This window comes from Strix uralensis, chromosome 1, assembly GCF_047716275.1.
Source record: "Strix uralensis isolate ZFMK-TIS-50842 chromosome 1, bStrUra1, whole genome shotgun sequence".
Taxonomy (NCBI): domain Eukaryota; kingdom Metazoa; phylum Chordata; class Aves; order Strigiformes; family Strigidae; genus Strix; species Strix uralensis.
Window position 1 is genome coordinate 62775108 of NC_133972.1, and position 20263 is coordinate 62795370.

Here is a 20263-nt window from a genome sequence, read left to right on the forward strand (position 1 = left end):
CAGTGGTGAGTCGCTGGCTGTTGCTTAATTTCCCCCGATGGGTAGAGATGAAAGCCTGAAATAATGAAGAAAATGGGAGTACCACAGCCTTGACTCCTCGCTTTCACCGCGATTTTGAGGATGAGGAGTGCGGCTGCAGCCTGGCCCGGGCCCTCAGAGCCATGCAAGGCCCAGCCCGGGGACCAGGACTCAGGGGGCGCACGGAAACCCGCCGTATGAGGGGGCCGCCGGCCGCCACCCACTGCTGCCCTCGGCCCTGCGAGGGCCCCTTCGCCCCGCCTGCGGGGTGCGGGGGGAGGCGAGGCCGCGCCGGGGCGGGAGCGGACGGCGGCAGCGGCTGAGGAGATCCGTGCCGCGGCGGGGCCGGGGGCGGGGCCGGGGCGGGGCCTGGGGCGGTGCTGAGAGGCGGTGCTGGCGGGCGGGGAGCTCCCCTCCCCCCTTCCCTCGCCCGCTTGCCAAGGGGCGGGTCCGGGCATCCCCGTTGCCCGCCTCTGTCGTTCGGGGCGAGTCCATCGCGTTCGTGCGGGGGGAGCCGTGGGCCCGGATGCTGGCTCCCGGTCCGGTTCGGAGAGAGCGGGAGGAGCAGAGGCAGCGCCCGCGGATCGGAGCCCGGCGCTGTCCCGCGGCAGCGGGGGCAGCTGCTCGGGCGGGGGGAGCCGCGGTGAGCGGGCGGGTCTCCCCTCCCGCTGCCCCCCCCCCGCGTCCCGGCGGGGGATGGTGTGTCCCGCAGCGCGCGCCTTGCTCGCGCGGTTCGGCGGCTCGAGCGGGGGGAGGGGACGGGAGACCCGGGCCCCAGCGGCTCTCCGCGGCGAGCGCAGGGGGGATCTGGGAGGGGGCGCGGGGGGGGCCGCGGTGCCGGCGGCCGGGACCATGTCGGCGGACGAGGAGGAGCTGAAAGTGCCGGAGGAGATGTTCAAAGATGTCAAGTTCTTCGTGGTGGGAGACATCGACCCCAAGGTACCGGGTCACCCTCCCCCGTGCCCCCTCCCTCGGCTCCCTCCTCCCGTGCCCCCACCCCACGCCCGGGGGGGGCAATGGGGGATCGTCCAGCTCCTCTCTTCCCCCCCCCCCCCCCCCCGCCCCGACACTTCCCGCGCGGGCTCGACGCTCACGCGCCGCTTCGCCGCACGCGCCCGGCCGCCTCCCGGGAAAGGCGCGGGGGGGGCGGGGAGCGCGCGCGCCCCTGGGGGGTGGGGGGTGGGGCGGGGTAACGGCCGGTATCGGCCGTGCCCGCGGGCAGCGCGCCGCCACCCGCCATGGGAGCCAGCGGCCCCGGCGCGCAGGCCCTGTAGCCGCCTGAGCGGAGGAGGGGCGGGCGAAGGGACTTCCTGTGCCAGCCCGGGCCGGGCGGGCAGCCGGCCGTTGAGCGGGGCAGCGGCTCTGCCGGCCGCTCCTCCGGCCCGGCTGTGGGCCGCTCCGCAGGGCCGCGCTGGGGCCCGCCCGCCTGCCCGCCCTCGGCGCCCCGCGGTGGCAGCCCCGGCCCCTCCCGTCCCCGCCCCGCCGCTGTATCCGGATCCAGGACGGTGAGGGTGGCAGGCCGCTCTCGGCGCAGGGAGGCTTCGTAAAGGATGGCTTGGCGGGCTGCCCCCTCCCCACACGGACGTGCCTGCCCGCCCGCTCCCCTCCCGCCGCGGTGTGGGCTCAGCCCGGGACCCCCGGGGCTCTGGTGCCCGCCCCAGGACCTTTTGGACCCGTTGGGTGTGCAGAGGTGCTGATGTGGTTGAGGCGTCATCTCCGTATTTTCCCTGCCCTGACGCAGAGGAGGCAAGGAGCAGAAGGTGCTGACAAATGACCATCCAGCCCTCTGACCTAGGGTAATACCCTGCACGACAAGGTTGGCCTACTCTGGTTTAGGGCAATCCCCGAGATGATGAAATTGGCCTTCTAGTTAATAACACCCAGTCACGTTGGGTGAAGGTGGTTTTAAAAAAAGTTTCTGTGGCATGTCCAATTAGACGAGTGTTTGAAGTGTACCGTATCTAGCTTTCGGACAGCACCTTCGTGCAGATTACTACGCATTTCACACTGAAATGAAAGTCTTTGCTGCTTTGGTAGTTGCTGCAGTTGAATCATAGTTCAGCGTTGGGTTCATTTAATCTCATGTTTTGGCATTCACTGACTCTTCCAGGCCTTTAAGTGAACTTGAGACATAGGCACTGACCTGTTGAGAGAGTTTTTATTCATAGGAATAGGATTATATGCTAAAAGAAATACAGTCTAGGAATATAGTTAAGAGCAGGAAAAAAACCCCAAGGTCTTCAGACATAAATTTTTTGACAACGTGTTAGAGCTTGAATAACAATTCCTGTATTAAAAAAAAAAAAACTATAGCAGCAATATTACTGTGTGTAGGAAGATGAGTGCAACAAAACAATAGGACTCTCGTATATCATTTATCATATAAATAGTGTCCCAAAAGGCATGTAGTTAGTTCTGTGTTGACATAGCAAGACAATCAGTGGTATTCCCATAGAGTGAGTAAACAAGCATTCTGTTAAGCTGGTTTTCTTTCTTATGTTAAGTTTTATTCTTCTTAGCAGTTGGTGTCATTGTCTTAAGGCTTTGATTTGCTCAAAATTAGGTACACTAAATTCTCCTCTATTTGTGGATGGCTTCTCTGGGTTGCAGGCAGACGACGAAGGTGGCTCTGGTGGAGTTGCTGAGGTCAGGCACAGTACTGCAGCAGAACTGGCTACGCTGCTTCCAAGACCAGGTCATTCTGGGAGCTCCTTAGCCACTTTCTCATCGTGAGTTGAGAAGTCCTGTGGCTCTGAGCTGTTTCTGTGGCTGGTTGGCCTGTTTAAACACTGTTCCCTCCGGTGCTCTGGTTTCTGAAATGGCTTGCTGGCCTGGCACGGTGTTATACGGAGGCCAGGGCTCTCTTCTGCCTGTACTGGTGCCTGTACTGGTGAGTCCTTGGGAGCACCAGGCACTGGGGAGGGCTGAGCCCTGCCTGGGCTGGGTTGCAGAGCCGATGTCAGAGCAAGGAAGTATGTTGGGCTGAGCTTGGGGCCAGCTCTTGGTGGGTGCCTTTGTCCTTCCTTCTGCAGGTGCCCTCTGTGGTACCCTGGGAGCAACCTGAACAAGAGGAGTGTTTACCGATCGTGTTTTGAACTGAGACAGAAGGCAGAAATTCTAAACTCCACAAACTGCTTTTAAAAACAGTTCTTATAGTGTTGTTTCATTAGTAATATAATATATTTGGGGCTCTTTACTTCTTCATATACAAACAGATGCTAGCTTGATTTTGAAAAGAAGTTTCCTCCTTCATCTTTTGGGGAGGAGCACGCTTTGATCACCCTAATTTTCCAAGTGGTTTCATGGAAAACCAGTTATCTTAATAAACATTAAAACAGGCCTAGCACAAGTGACCACTCTAATCAAAACAAATCCAAGAGTAAGAAGAAAAAAAAAAAGTTTATATTCAGGTGGGTAACTGCATACCGATTACCTAGCATAAACTAGAAGGGAAACAAAAGTCTGGAATTGTGCCTAGATGTTCTTTGGCAAATGAGAGGGAATTAGGATGCTGGCTCTCAACTTTAAATCCATTCCATTGGGATGTGCATTTGGCTGCTCACACTTTACAGGGGGTGATGAGTAGATATCAGCTATTATTTTTTTAAATGAATGATTTTCCTACTTTCCTAAAGATGTAAACCCAAACCATCATGCTTTGGTAACAACAGTTAAAATCAGTATTTCATACAGAAAGAGATAAAAAGTAATGCAATGCAGCATAAGGACTTTGAGCAGGATATTTGGGTTCCGGTTATCTCTTGTTTTATTATTACTTTTTTTTTTATTCCCGTTCTTACTTCTTTGCTTTGAACTATTCCTCTTGTTTCTTCCAACATTTTAGTGGGAGAGGACAAAGGTAAAATTTATATTCCCAAAAAAATGAAATTTCATTTAATGGGTATGAACTAACACCTGAAGTACAGGATTTTTTACAATGATCATATTAGGGCTTTTCAGCATTTTATTTTCTAGTTACAGGTATATGGTTGATACTAGTATAGGTGAAGTTCTTTAACTGTGCCAATACAACTTTTCTGTCCAGGCACTCCTTAAACTGAAGGAGTTGTGTTCTAACAGGATTTTGAAGTTGACATGAGCTAAATTAGGAAAAGTCTTTTTCGTACCACTTTAAATAATCACATGAAGTTATTATCTATCATAGTTATAGTGTTTAAACGTATGACCTGAAACTAGAGTAACTTTTTGCATAAGCAGACTCTGCACAAACTCTTTAATGCAGCATTGTTTCGATATAAAAAAATTCATACTTCCAGCTCATTACTTGTAACTTCTGTCTTGTGCTGTCAGATTTGGGTGCTCAGCATTCATTACATTCACTCCTGGTTTTTGCTTTCCCTGAAAGAGTTGAATGGGGCTTGCAGCTCAGGGAGAGCTGTGTGAGACAAGAACCTTGTGTGGTGTGGCTGTTCTTAAATATCTACTATTTTCAAAAGTGCTTTATTTTGATTTAGCTTTTTCCATTGGAATTATAGCATCTTGTGTTACCTTGTGGTTAATGGGATTTCATACAGGAAGGTGTCCCATGGCTTAGGAGATTGGTGTGTAGAACAAAACATTCCCTCCCATTCCTGACTGTGTGGTGGCAAGAACAGCCATCTCATTATCAGTTTTCTTCATTATTTTAGAATAATTCTTCTGTAATTTGATAATCTCACATATTCATCCATTGCAGAAAAAAGTTGATTTTTTTAAAAAATGGCATTCTAAAGTCAGGTACTTCAGTCAGGAAATGCCAAAACTGCCCCCTCACTGAGTGCCAATTTTTCCATCCTTGTTTTTCTGCTTAGCAGAGATGCTTCATAACAGCCCTACACTACGTTTTGAGTCTCTTTTTCAGTGCCTTCTTTGTCCTGTTTAGTGTACAGGCTAAGTAGTAATTGCTTAAGGACCAATGACTTCGTATTTTGTTCGATGAGTGCAGTGCCTTGCTCTCTGCTGTTCACTGTTGTGGGGAGAGCATCCTGTTACGAAGGGAGTGTCCCTGTCCCCAGCAGGTTGTGAGGGATAGACATCTGTCTTGAGCAGGTTTTGGAGAATGAACATCATACCAGTTTGGTTCTGCAAAATCATTATGAAGTGAAACTCTATTTATTTCCGAATAATGAAAGGAAAGAATAGTCTTAACTGGCATTTTAAACATTTAAACGCTAGACCTTAATATTTGAAAACATTTTTCTCTTCCTCCCCTCTATACCCCACTACCTTCTCTGTTACTTTTATTCAAATAAAAGTGAATCCCATTTTTGGGGGGCAGGACTGGATTCCTCACACAGACCTCTACAGTTGAGCTAGGAGAATGCTGAACTCTTAAACCAACATCTTCTCCATGGGCCTTGCAAGAACAGGAGTAAGATGTGCTTTGTGAGTTGTGAGGTGTTTTGCATTTTCTGAAGACAGAGCAATGAAGTGAGACATTTCAATTCCAGCTTCTTAAGGTAGTAACTTAACGAGCATGTGGCCTATTTTTTTTTTCTTCCTTATTTCTCTAAATCTCTTTGTCCTCCATCACTTCTTTTCCCAATAAGTCAACTCTTTACTAGAAGGTTTTCCCTTCTCAAGACAGTGCTTACAACTTTTTTTTTTTGCTTGCAGATCCTTCTCATTCCAAGGGGGTATTAGACATGTTCTTTCCTCAGCTCTTCTGTCTGGCTGCGCTGTTTTGGAGCAGCTGGATGGCTTTTTCAAACTTAATCGTACGCTCTGGGATGAGGTGTATTGATTGGATCTGGAAATATTGGAACCAAATGCATTTAGTGAAGATGGAATTCTTTTCTTACCTATTAAATGAACATTTACAGAAAATGCATGAACTTTTTTTCCCCACTCTATCCAAGTAAATAACTGGCTAAATCTGGAAGATTTCCTATGAAGACTGCAATGTACAGTTACGATGTTACCTTTTCTAAGGTAATTTTTGGGTTGCCTTCTTAAAACTTCAAGCTCATCTTTTAAAGTATATTCAAATGCTTCCAAAGCTACCATTACAAACACTGAGAAGAAGGGTTTTCTTACCCTGCCTGAGAGAAAATTGTTTTGAGATGTTTTTTGAGGAATGTATGTTTTGGAAATATTTTGACATTTTCCAGATTTCTGGCCCAGCCTGAATTATTTTGGAAAGTAAATCTTCAACTTGAATGATTAAAATATAGCAGAGGTGTAAACCATTGGCAATCAGGTTTTAAATGGGATGCATCTGGCAACTTCAGAAAGAGTGCTAGCCACTTACAGGAGGACAACCAAGACAGGTCATATTCGTTCCTCTCATGTGTTAGTGTGTTCTTGTGTTAATGTTTTTCTCAAATAAAAGGTGCTAAAAATTATTGACTTCTCCCTTTTCTCTTTTGGGTTTAGGTTATTCAACTTTTGAAAGCTGGGAAAGCAAAGGAAGTTTCTTACAATGCACTGGCTTCACATATTATTTCAGAAGATGGGGACAATCCAGAAGTTGGAGAATCTCGTGAAGTTTTTGATCTCCCTGTGGTAAAGGTGATGACTCATCCATGATATTGATCAAGTACTGAGGTGGATACTTCACTGTTATAACAGAAAACATTCATGTTAGGATGATGACCAAATAAAACATACCTTTAAAAATATTTTATTCTTGTTACACCAACTTTTACCCTGACTGATAGACTTACATCTCCTTTCTCTCATTGCTCTGTATCTATCAGTGGTTTGGGGTTTTTTTGTCCTCTGTTTTGTTTTTTTCCAGATTCTTCCTTCAGTCATCTGAGGTGGTGTCCTATTAGCTGTACTTTAGAAATGTTTCTGATGGGAAGGTTCTTGCAAGCTTCTGGTGATGGAAAACCTCAGTTTAGAATAAGAGTGGACTGCTGAGGGTTTTTTAAAATGCATATAATTGACAAGATGCAAAATTATTTTGTTGATTCTGCGTATGTGTACTACGCTAATTTTAAACAATAGGGACTTGTAGAAAAATAGATTTTTTTTTTTTTTTCCCTCTTGATTTTAGTTTTTCAAGATTGTGGGTTTTTGGGGTTTTTTTCCTTACTCATACCGGAATTACCGGTATTTTGTTACTATCTTGCAATACTGTCTTATGTTTTCCAGTGCAAGATTCTGGGCTTCATGTTTGAAAATGTGAACTTGTCACTCTGCAAGTCATGAGAGTGATTAGAAGAAAAAGCACCTGTATTTCACTGCCAATACCTTTGGGTACATGATTTTGGGTTATTTTTTTCATATAATTGCTGGTAGCAGTAGAGAATTTGGATAGTTTATGTCATGGGAGTTTACCTGACACTGTAGAAGTACAAATTAATTTCAGAAAATGAAAGGTGTTTAGCTGGAGACCTTATGGTTATAGTGGGTGTGCTGATTAATTTTTAATTCCTTTTTCTGAAGTGTTCTATGGCATAACTTTCATCTTATAAACAAGACGACTGCTGCCATTCTCATGTGAAGGAAGGACATCAGCATTGTAACAGTGCTTTCTGCTTTCTAATGCCATTTACTTAATTTAATTTTCTAACTGCTACTAGCTAAACTTTTTCATTTGCCAAATGAGAGCAAGTCTTTCAGTAATGTCACTTAGTTTGACCTGAAAACATCACAGCATGATCTGTAATCAGGAAGATTGAACTCAGTATTAAGGGAATGGAAGTCAGAGGCAAAGGTAGCTTGTTACAGAGAGTAAGGAAGAGAAAAACTTGAGGGAGGAGAATCTCCCATTCTTTTTTGCAGAGGACTGAGGAGTTATGCATTAAATGGTTTTAGGTTTTTTTTTTTAATATACCTTCTAAGGGAGAGAGAATAGCAGGAATTGGGCACCATAAACATTGATACTACGATATTTTTTGTTTGTTTTTGAGGAAAAGTAATTTCATACTGAATGTGATGCCACTCTTCCCCCTTCTTCCTTATATGCTGTATTGGGACCACTGTCCTACATCTCCTCCGTTCTTCACCACTTCCCTCTCTCCCTTTGAGCCCTTCTGTCCCAGAATACTGTCAGTTAGGGGCCATCACCTGTGTGCTTAGCAGCCAGCATTGCTTGTGTGCTTAGAAACTTCTTTCTGTGTAAGATATGGTTCCTGACTTCTTGGTGATGAGTGTAAGATTGGGTTTTTTGTGGGGGATTTTTGTTTTTTTCAGAGCAGGGAGAACTGAAAAAAGGGAGAGGATGAATAAATACTGTAAATGGTTTTCCTGATACAGTAGAAGGATGAGAGAAAGGGGTCTTGCTCCCATATTGCTGTATATCCTTTGAGCAGTCTTTATATTAACTCTTACAATTAAATCAAAAGGTTTTTTTGTAAAGACCTAAGTACAATGTCTGTGAAACACTTAGCCTTTCAAAGCTGGGATATATATTTTGAAACTAGCTATATTACAAACTTGGAAGGTTATTCATACTTTATACATGCAGACCAAGGTTTTTAATGTCTTGTGGTTTTTATTTTTCAGCCTTCCTGGGTGATCTTGTCTGTTCGCTGTGGAGCTCTTCTGCCGTATCCTTTAAGTTAAAATTTGAATCAATTCTATAGGAAGCATGTTAAAATAGGTACCATTGAGGGATTAAAGACTGTTTCAAGTACATACAGCTTACATTTTTTAAATGATAGGATGTGTTTTGCCTGCCAAGATTGCAGCGTGCTTGGAGCTTCTTTGTCTTACTTCAGTTTTCTTGTCCCTCTGGCTATTTTGGATGCTTAATAGGCACTTGCAAGAAAACTGTCATCAAATGGACTCAAAACATTTTAGCTGGAAGTTGATAATTAACTGTGAGGATCCAGGAAAATCGCTCGAGTGCAGTAAGGGGGTAAATGATGGTTCAGAGTAGAAGAGCCTATTCTGCCTTTTCTAGAAGCAGAATTAAATAAGGGGTAAATACATAATAACTCATATCAACACTGTAATATAAATAACACTTTATATACAGATAGTGTTAGTATTCCCATTTTTGGGATAGTCTGTCCCTGCCTTTTGTAGACCCTTGTTGTTTGTGTTTGGCTAGATCTACAGTTCTGAACTTGTTGGGAGCATATATTGCATATGGATACCATATTCCTTCCTTTTCTTGTCAGTTATTACTGTTTCATCTTTATTTGTGTTCGCCTCAATTTTTTCTTTGGATCACAGGAATGGTGACAGTGGCTATTATTATAGAGAGAAAAAAATCGTGCATTTTTTCTCAGACAATTCACAGTAAAGATTCTGTATATGGAAAAGCTGAAGCAGAGCAATACGTTTCAGTACAGATACGAGCAGACGGTCGCAACAAAGAATGCCAGGCCTAGGGAGGTATGCTGTCAGGCATGAGATCTCATTTTGGAATGAGGTTAGCAGGTGGTTGTATCTATAATGGAAAACAAGAGGTGGTAGATGCAATAATCCAGGTGTTCGTAATAGGAAATCGGGTCTTAATGTGCTTCAGTGGTTCAGCATTCATGTTTTATACCCAGTATTTCAAGGTATGTGCCTTTGCATCTTGCTGCGTCTTGACTATTTTGGAAATAGCTGTATATTCTCTACTTCTGCAAGAGCATTCAGCTTGGGGAGTGAACTGTAGGAAGAGAAAGAATTGAATTCATCAGATAAAATGATACAGTGAGGTCTTTGCAGCTGTTTCGATCATGATAATCAACATGTCAGATAGGATTCAGCAGTTAGTGTGAAACACTTGCCATAGTCTTCTGACTGAAGCAGAAGAAAGCTTTTCCTGAAGAAAGACTTGGCTTCCAAGTGGAAAAAATGCACCAAACATTACATGGCAAAACTCAAATTAGCAGAGCTACTCCTGTATTAAAAATAAGTTGATTATTGTAATGTGATCTAGGCTGGTGATTTTTGTCTTTTGCATCTGGGAATAATAAATGTGTTCATCATCCTTTCATCATCAGGATGGGAGCGTACAGTTGCTTATGTCACACATCTGTAAACCTTTTCCCTGTTCCTGAGGACTGGTTGAAAAAATAATAAAATAGCTTGGTATTAGCTAAATTTTCAGGCTTAAGTAACCTAGCATTGCATTGTTAGCGTTGTTCCTTCCGTGGAGAAATTGCACTATTAGAAAATTGGTCTTCTGTCTGAAACTAGGGATTTTTAAGAGGGTACCCTTAAGAGCTGCCGTTATTACATACCCAGAAGAAAATCAACAGATAAAACCACTGAGTGATGCAGTCCATCACTAAATTGTAGCAATAAATGTGTGAATGTAGCCCTCAAGGGCTGTTGCTCAGGAAGTCTTTATTGTGGGTATATAGGAATGGCCAAATGAAAAGACCAGGTCTCAGTAGTATCATGTTCTTGAGTTGCGTGGAAGAAGGAAGTTTGGTACACCTGTCAGCAATAAATGGTCCTTGGACCTTTGACTTTATTCTTGCTAGCACTTCATGTCCTTAGAACCTGGTGGTTTTAGATTTTATTCTGAGCCTTGTAGTGTTCCCAAAAATTGGTTGTTAAGTCTTAACTTTGTTCTGTTTCAGTCTCTCTATCACTTCTAGTGCAGCGACATTCAGCCTTTCAGTAGGGTTTTAGGTACTACCATAATGAAGAAAATACAGTAGTTAACAGGAATAGCTTACAGTTGATTGGTTTTGGACCCTGTTTAGGTAGAGGTTTGAGATTCTACATTTTTGTCTTTTGTTATGTTTTAATTTAGAGTTTTAATGCCCAAAGTGGTCATTGAATTTCTGAAGAAACAAGTCCTAGAAACATATTTTGTCAGTGATGTATGGATTTAGTAAGAGCCTTAAAGATTTTATGTTGGCTTAACCAATTCCAGTATGTATTTGATGGGCATTTGCCTGTCAGTTGTTAAAAGTGAAGTTTAATGTAGGAAGATTTAATACAATATAAAAGCACAATAATTTTGCCTGTTTCTTATAAATACATTTTAACATTCCACTGAGAAAGTTGTTTTCACTAGGGGGAACTTCAGAAGGCAGAGTGTTCTCCTGTTCTGTGTGAACTGATGTTTGCAAAATGTGACTAACTTGCAGTTGAAGTGAAGTAACAGAAAAATTAATCTGGAAGCAGCCTTCGTGAAGAAGGAAAGACAGTTTTGTGTATGAAAACCTCAGTTATAATGCCATAAAGAGGGCTGGTGTTTTCTTTCCTAATTTCTCTTGATGGCAGCAAAATAAAGAATGAGGAGGATTTATTTTTCCAAGGTCTTGTACAGATGAAAGAGGGTCAGAACACTTGTGAATTTTGGTTGCTGGGAGGAAAAAAAGTGAGCTTTGTTGCATACCCTCTTTTTTGTTTTCCAGACCCACTTGCAATGTTATTGTTGTGATCCTTCTAACTGTTTTAAGAGGGTCTATTTCACTCCTATTCTTTAGAGAGTGCAAGCTGCAGTCAAACTGGTAGACCTCTTAAAAGTTAAATACTGAGCTGTTGCTGCTTTATGTGCTAGGAGCAGATGTTAAGGCAGGGAGTAGACAACTGTACACATTTGAAAGATCCAGTACTGAATCTCTACCTTAGATGACATACTGAGCAACACAGTGAAATTTAGGATGTACATCAGACTTGAACTTCTTGGAGTATTCTGGATAATGACAGTAATCTATTCTTAAATTTTAAAGTGCTCTGGGCTTTGTTGTCAGCTTGCTGTGTGTTGTCTCTTCTGGGTCACAGAATTTAAGTATTGCTGGTGCATCCGTCAACAGCACAGGGAAGGCAATTCTATTTCATTTCCAAAATCTCAATGTGTACTTGTACCACAATGAACATCTGCTTCTGTAGTCATTTTTACCAACAAGATATGCATGTATGTTAAACACAAAATCGTATGAAAGTGTAGAAAAGGGAGGGAAGTTACAGAAGTCAGATGGTCCATCTGTCTTTCCCAGGTCACTTCTGTCAAAGTGTTCTCTCTCCTGTTTCACAAGGCCCCTCCCATAGTGAAGATTTCATAGTCTCACCAGTCAGCTTACAGTGCGTCACTATTGTGTTGTTGGAGTTTAACCCCATTACTGTGCTTCAATCTAACCCTGTTTTGATTTACGTGAGCCACTCTGAAAAGAGAGAACAAATTAGTCCTCTGTTCTCTCTTCATTTGGCAGCCTTTACAGGATTTGAAGATGTGTCATCTTAGCTTCTTAAACACATCCATTCTGGTCTTTCAGTTTCCTCTTTTAAGTCATATTTACTAGGTCTGTAAAAATTCTTACTGCTCTTTTTCACATACTGTTTCATTTATCTATCTCTTTCATGCATTTGAAAACAAATATGCATTGCTACCAGAGATCTTGTTGAACTTTGAAAGCATGGTGGAAAACTGCCTGTTAGTTTCAGGCTGTGCTTCTGTTTCTACATCCCAGTGTGGTTTTTTTCTCCATTTGTGTTTCACAGTAGCTCCTAGATTTCCCCCCCCTCCCCATATCTATTGCCTAGCCAACTTCCAATGCAGAGTTATACCTTAGGAGGAAAAAATCAGCTGTGGAAGATCTGATACTTGGTTATACTGACTTGCCTCCTACTGTGTGCAGATAATCTCTCTAATACTTTGTTTGGTTTGTTGTTTTTCTTGATATATGAGCTTGTCCCTTGACATGTTTGTTGTTCAGTGCCTTTCGTGGACTTGATAACCAGGAAACTGTTTCTACTTTTCCAGTCTTTGAGAAATTGCCAAGGGCAGGTTAGGTTCTAAAAGAAATCTAAGAAATTTTCAACCAAAACCTCTACTGTTTGGTTACCAAACTTAGCCATTTCTGAAACCTCTGGTTTCTGTATTGCCTTCTAACCTATCTTCTTTTTTTTTCCCTTTTTTTTTTTTAAGGCTCTGCTTTTATTTCTCGCTGGTTTTAAATGAAGTCATCCACCAGATTGCCATCTTTTTTAATAACTGTGCAAAAAAGGCACTTTAACTTTCTCACAGGTGTCTGCTATTAGCTTTCATTTTAGAAAAACACTTCTCTTGGTCTGTCATGTTTTACTGAATTTCTTGTGTGTCATAATACTTCGATATTGTCTGTTGCTGACTGTAGCTAAAACTTCTTCAGATTCTCCTGTCTTTCTAAGCATGGAAGATAAGCACTTGATAATGGAAGAAAGCTCTTGATAATGACTTGACTCCTATAAGCTAAGCACCCTGAGATGGGCCTAGGGAGCTGTTCTGGGAAGAGACAGGTTTATAATGTTATCAACATCGGTCATAATATTAGAGGTTTCCTGATCCAGTTTGTGCCTCAGTTTTTTCTTGATGCATACAACTTGAATTCGAAACAGACAATATGCTTTTAAAGATAAAAGTTTCTGAATGGTCAAATACTTGATAATATCTGAGAATTAATATGCACACCATTTAATTTTCTTCTAATGTCCCTCAGGAATCTCTTTTGCATCCTTGACACCTGCTTTCCAGTGTAAATGGCTTTTCTCCAGAATCATGTCAGATCTTTTTTGGAGTCACTGCTTGTCTCTCTCAGGTAAGAAGTGAGCCATATTTTAGTCTACTCTAATTTACAATATGTGTGCGATGCTTTGTTTTTTTCAGGAGAGATACCAGTTTTTCTGTTGTATTATGACTTTTTTTCTGTATGTTAGGCGAGTTATCACCCAAGACAGTTTTTCACTGAAAATGAGGGCATGAACTGTGAATGTTCAATCAATGATTCATCTTGTATTCAGCTGTATGGTGATTCTAAAATGCAGAGTGCACTAGACTATAAAGTCTTTGGTCCTGCATTAACACAATATTCAGTCAACTTGTTTTACCTACTTCTGCACTGAAACCTTAACAAGGGTGCCAAAGAGTAAAGTAAGAGGAAAGGTGGTGCTTCAGTGGCTTGTGTTCATAGCCAGCTCTATAGATCCATGACTAGTGTGTGTGTGCAGACGGACAGGATAATGCCCTAGGTGCTGATGGAATATATGCATATATGTGCTTTAGACGTTTTAAAGAATTCTTCCTGTCAGACTGTCACTAACTGAATGGTAGTGGCTTAAATACATGTGACTTTCTTGACAGGGGAGGGGGACATTGCTGGAACATAAATTGTTAGAAATAAATGTTGCATGTGTTTACACAGGCTGTTAATTTGGTCTACTTGCTAAGATTCTGTTTAATGAATTTAAACAGATTGTCTAAGATAATTGCTTGATGGCTAACTTTTTTCTCTTGTGGGAAGTGATACATTAGTGTTGAGTTTTATAGGAGTGAAGAATGTTTTTCTCTGTGCAGGTTAAAAATGATTGCTTAATGTCTTTTCTTGTTGCATGTCTCTGTCACCCTTTTTTCTCCTTAACTTTCATGCTAATTTGGTATTTAAAAGTGATAGGTAATACATTAGCCAGACTTGTAAATGGTATGTCATGGATTCTACTAAAATTCTTCAAGCAGAAGGCAGCTGGTTGCATGGAACTAAAAGGCTTATTTACCTCCTTTTAGGTTTCATCTGAAGACCGAAGTACGCTGTGGGCTTTGATTACTTTTTATGGAGGGAATTGCCAGCTGAGCCTCAATAATAAGTGTACTCATTTGATTGTGCCTGAGCCAAAGGGGGTAAGAGTTTATTACATGTACAATTCTTCTTGTTGTAGCTCTCATTTGCTTTTGAATAATCAAAAATTTTCCATCTCCCTGAAGTTAGGATTCTTAAGACTGTTTGTTAGTCTTGAACAGCTAAATTCAACACAATTACACAGCTATTCAGTTCGTATTTATTTTCTGCATGGCTTTTAGTCTGATTAATTCAAAAGATGTCCAATTTCATATCGGTATTTGTATTTCTGGTTGAATAAAGCATTTTATTCTTCTGTTTATCTTAACCTAATTTTGATATGTCATAATCATATGTGATTGTGATTTGTAAATCTGTAGATGCAGAATCAGTGAAGAAAAATGAAGGACAGGATTGTAAAATGCCCTTCAATGATGTGAGGGAGAAAGGAATAAAGAGAGCAGAAGGAGGAACAGGGTTTTTGTTGGTTTTATTTTTCTTAAAGAAGACTCTTAAAGAGAGATGGTAGGATAAACAGTGCACAGTATTCCTGCCCAACTGCTAATAAAGCAGTCATACCTCAAATCACTCCCATTGTAGCATCATAGCCTATCTCCAGTTGGAAGGGGACCCGTAAGGATCATTGAGTCCAACTCTGTCCTCCTCTCAGGACTACCTAAGACTAAACCATGTGACTAAGAACATCGTACAGATGCTCCTTAAACTCTGACAGGCTTGGGGTCATGACCACTTCCCTGGGGAGCCTGTTCCAGGAACTGACCCCCCTCTCAGTGAGGAACCTTTTCCTAATGTCTGATCTGAACTTCCCCTGATGCAGCTTCATGTCCTGTCAGTGGTCATGAAAGAGAGGAGATCAGCGTCTCCCCTTCCGCTGCCCGCCTGGAAGAAGCTGTAGACTGTGATGAGGTCACCCCGCAGCCTTCTCTTCTCCAAGCTGAACAAACCAAGTGACCTTTCGCCATTTTGGTCGTCCTCCTCTGGACACACTCAAATAGTTTGATGTCCTTCTCAGCTAAATTGAGGCTCCCAAAACTGCCCACAGTACTGGAGGTGGAGCTGCACCAGTGCAGTGTAGAGTGGGACAATCACCTTCCTTGACCTGTTAGCTGTGCTGTGCTTGATGCACCCCAGGACATGGTTGTTGCTTCTGGCTGCCGGGGCACACTGTTGACTCATATTCAACTTAACATCAACCCAGGTCTCTTTCCGCAGGGCTGCTCTCCAGCCTCTTGTCCCCCAGTTTGTACGCATAACCAGGATTACCCCATCCCAGGTGCAGAATCGGGCATGTGCTTCTGTTAAATTTCATACAGTTGGTGGTTGCCCAGCTGTATCCAAATCTCTCTGTAACGCCTCTCTACCCTCAGCTCCTGCTAAGTTAGTATCATCATTTGAGTTCCTACTCCCATGTAGGAAGTCAAATGTTGCTGTCTTTATGGAAATGGAGAAACTCAATCAGAAAGATCAGGTAACTGGCTAAAGACAGCATTGAGCACATCAGAATAGCCTCCTCTACTAAAATGCTGATAATGCTTTGGTTGTAATAGTTCACTGAAACTTCATGAAGTGTTCAGGTACTCCTCCTCCTGAAGAAGAAATATGTTTGTAATTGATTTAGTGTGTTTTTTCAGAGACTGAAAATACTTATAACAAACTGAAGCTCACTTAAAAATGATTGCTTGGATGCTTTTAGTTAACATGGTTGATAGAGCAAGTTTTTGGTTTCTTTTTTTTGTCCTTTAATAACATAAGCATGTTTCCATCAGCTTTTTTTTTTTTTAAATTTGAAATCAGTGGGAGAGGTCACACAGGTTAGTTATTTGAATGTGAGTAACTCTAAGATCAGGTTCTGTACACTACCTCCTTACATAAACTGTGAAACTTTGTCAAGTCTCTAATGTTTTATACAAATTGAGTATATTTACCTGCCAATGAACCCTTTCATATTTTGGAGTTAATGTAAGCTATCTAATACTAAGATAGAGAAAAACACGTGGCTAGTAGGACGACAATAGCCTTATGTATGCAATACATAGAAAAGTGCCTTAGAATAAAACGTGGACTGGCATTGGGAGAAGAGAAGGTGCGGACATGAGAAATGCTTGCTTTTTCTTCCCTGTTTCATTTAAAACTACAAGAACCTTTATAGGTTTGTTTTTGGGGGGCGGGGGGGGGGGGTTGGTTTTTGGGGTTTTTAAGTGCATGATCTTCTGTGGAAGATTCAGAAGGGTGTACCAAACATCCCTCTAGTTGTGTCCTCCATCACAGCAGAATGTAATGCTTGGACAAAGAGCTTTGCTACCTAACATGGTGTTTTTAAGAGTCAATGATATACATTTAAGAAGTGATGTCTTAAATCATGAGCTTTTCAGAGCAAAGGATGTTGTCTTGAGCTTGCCAGTCAAGAAACTGGGAAAAAACACATTAGCATTTCATATCTGTAGGATAAAATATCTATCTTGTTTAATTTACATAATCATTGAATGGGAACAATTTTATAAGATGATTATTTAAAATGCTTCTAGTCCTGCTGCTCTGACATACTACTACAAGGGAATCTGCAGCAGTTTGTAATGAGAACAGTTTTGACACTAGTGAAAACTTAAATGATTGCTTTGACTAGACACAAGATGATAAAACAAGATTCTTAATAATTCTCACCACAAAGAATGAAAACTCATATCTGCAAATAAACTTGGTTTCATCTGTAATCTCTTTATTGTGTATGAATGACAGTTTCATTGTAGGAAATAACTCTAGAGAATCATTAAATTAAATTAATTTCCTCTGAGTGTGCTAGTTGTTAATTTATATTGTTTGACATACAAAGAAAATCCCAGTTCAATCACTTCTAAATATTAGATCCTGAAATTAGTTTCAAATCTTCTAAAGAAAGTTTTCTTTTTTTTTTTCCCCCGTTGTCTTGATATTTGTGAGGGGTTTCCATGAAAGAGGATGTTTGAATAAATAGAGCACTGATTCTGTGTCTACTTCTATTTCTTAGGAAAGGAATCAGTGAAGTTTTACTGTTTGTATATATCTTAAAATGTTGGAATGATAAGGAGGGAGGGATAAAGTGTTCTACTTTGTCAACGTCGTAACCTCTCATTGAAATGGATTTAGCTAATATTTGGACAGAAGTGTAACTTTCAAGTTGAGGGCAGTATTACAGTTTGCAGCTTCTGAGAAGGTGTATGGGAAATACCCAACTGGGTTCTGATTTGTATTCCAGCTGAAATGCATTTTTTTCAGTGATCACCTTGTAAATATTTGTCTCTTGTGAAATTCTGATTTTTCCCTAAATGCTTTTTCATGGTGGTGTTGGTTTTTTTTTGTTCTTTTACCTTTTTTAGTGGAGAAAATGTAAGTATAAACTGTATTTAGACTCGCCTTAATGTCCACCTAAAAAATGAGCTGCATCTTAGTATTGACTGTGATGTTCCCAGCGGCTGGAGTTCTGAAGGCTTTTCTGGGACCAGATTTCATGATTTTTGAATCCTTTGGTGATTGGGTTTGAGAAGAATTTTGGGAGTGGTATTGTTGCAAGTGAAGACTTAATCTTCTGCAGTTGTGTCTTCTGAGTCCTTTATATTGTAAATGTGGAGGGTTTTGTTTTAATCTCCTGGAACTTGTGGTTACGCACAGTAGTGTAGTTTGTTTGTCCTGTTGGTTCTGGGAGAGATCACTTTCTGTTATTGGACAGCCTCTTGTGATCTGCCTCTCCATGCTCTAGCCCTGCCCTCAAATAAGTTATTTTGGATCTTTTGTCTTTCAATAAAGTCTTATTTTTTTTCCTAGGAAAAATATGAATGTGCTTGTAAACGGGACAGCATTAAAATTGTGACACCAGACTGGGTACTGGATTCTGTAGCTGATAAGACTAAAAAAGAAGAGACTCCTTATCATCCTCGTTTAATTATATACGAGGAGGAAGAGGAGGAGGAGGAAGAAGAGGAAGAAGTGGAAAACGAAGAACAAGATTCTCAAAATGAAGCTAGTACCGATGAAAAATTATCGAGCCCAGCATCTTCTCGAGAAGGATCACCGTTGGGTGATCAAGTTTTTTCACCAAAATCTACTACTGCTGATAAGGCAAAAGGGGAACTGATGTTTGATGATTCTTCAGATTCCTCTCCAGAAAAGCAGGAAAGGAATTTGAATTGGACACCAGCTGAAGTCCCACAGGCATCTGCAGCAAAGCGTAGGTTGCCTCAAGGGAAAGACTCTGGGTTAATTAATTTATGTGCCAATGTCCCACCAGTGCCAGGTAATATTTTGCCTCCGGATATGAGAGGCAATCTAATGGCTTCAGTACAAGGTGCCCAAAGTTCTGATCGACAGGAAATGATGACTACGTGGAGTCCAGCCATGCGGACATTAAGGAATATTACTAATAGTGCTGATATTCAGCAGATTAATAGACCATCAAATGTAGCACATGTAAGTGTTGGATTTTTAATTTATAAGATATTGGACTTTTTCTTAGGAACTATCATATCCAAGAACTTCAATTTCCTTTTATTGTTCTATAAATGTACAGAGGATTAAAAGTTCCCTGTATCAGAAGTTGTGGCCAAATTAGTAACCTTCCCGTAATAAGTAACTTCATTCCTAGCAGGTTCACAGAAGTAAGAATGCATCTGGAAAAAATGTTTGGAAGAGTAAAGCTGTGTTTAACTATAGCATGGTTTAGAGTTTCAGTACTGATTTCTTGTTAAGAGAAAAAATAATTCATTATTTTAGAATTCTTTGACTACTTCAGGAAACCTGATTTCATACCCTTTTCCTTCAGTGCAAGGAATTATTTGTGCTATAAACACATAAAACTGTGAAATTGATTGTTCTCACAGTAGGTTCAGTTCTATACTATGTTGTTCTGCTGGGCATCGTTAAGTTGTTACATAGTATAGTCAGGATTATGATGGAGAAGTCCTAATTTACAAGTTCTTATGCCACTCGAACAGTTGAAATAATTGCAGCTTTTGTATTTAATTTATTTTTAGAAGAAGATAAAAAGTGAGTGAGCATGCACTGAAATAACTTGCAGGATTGAAATTCTTAGATGTTAATGGGAAGGAAACATGAGAAAAGTAGGTGCTGGTAAATGTTAAACATATCTTTTACTTAAATAATTGCACTGGTGCATTTATTTGGATGTTCATATGATGGTAAAACTTTCAAAGGTGTCTGAATAATATAGAAGCTTACAGCTAGCACTTAAACACAAAAAGTCGAGTCACTCAGAAATGTTGGTTCTTTGTTGTCTATATGACTTCTGAATATGAAATAGAAATACAGGCTTCATTTTAGAACTGAGTCTTAGATTCCTCTTGTTGGTGCCTTGAATTGTTTAAGGATTGAGACTTCTGGGTAAGGACTGAGCAGAACTGCCAACATCCTGGTCAGTTGGCCAGTGCTGGTAAGTTGGCTGATGCTTTCATGTCTGAACACCACATCTTCTACAGCCCAGCCACTGGACTATCAAATACTCTTTAGTGGTGTCCCTGTGGAAGTATTCTTCTGTAAGCAATATTTATAGAGCTACAGGGCAGTTGATGGTATCATGCTTCAGCTAGACTTTTTTCTCCAAAAGTCTGTTAGAGACTTGACTGTGGTGTGCAAGGACTGTTCTCAGGTACTGTATCAGGCTGCTGTGTAGGCTGTTGTGCTAGCTCCATGTGGAGAAAAGCTTTGCATCTTAGAGTTGTGAATCTGCTTCCTAGAGGGAGGAATGCCAATTCTACCTTTTTCCTTGTAACTTCCCTCTCGCTGGATTAAATTGTACT

General features: G+C 41.5%; 1 protein-coding gene across 1 annotated transcript in view; it reads left to right on the forward strand.

Annotated features, from left to right (window-relative positions):
• Positions 1 to 860: 860 nt before the first annotated feature.
• The window catches only part of PAXIP1 (PAX interacting protein 1), a 35846-nt gene continuing 16443 nt past the window's right edge, over positions 861 to 20263 (forward strand). Inside the window, exons 1-6 of the mRNA XM_074868866.1 lie at positions 861 to 957; positions 6394 to 6528; positions 8473 to 8516; positions 13379 to 13442; positions 14405 to 14518; positions 18276 to 18917. Coding sequence (XP_074724967.1) covers positions 871 to 957; positions 6394 to 6528; positions 8473 to 8516; positions 13379 to 13442; positions 14405 to 14518; positions 18276 to 18917 — 1086 coding nt within the window. The 5' untranslated portion in view covers positions 861 to 870. The remainder of the gene's footprint in view (positions 958 to 6393; positions 6529 to 8472; positions 8517 to 13378; positions 13443 to 14404; positions 14519 to 18275; positions 18918 to 20263) is intronic.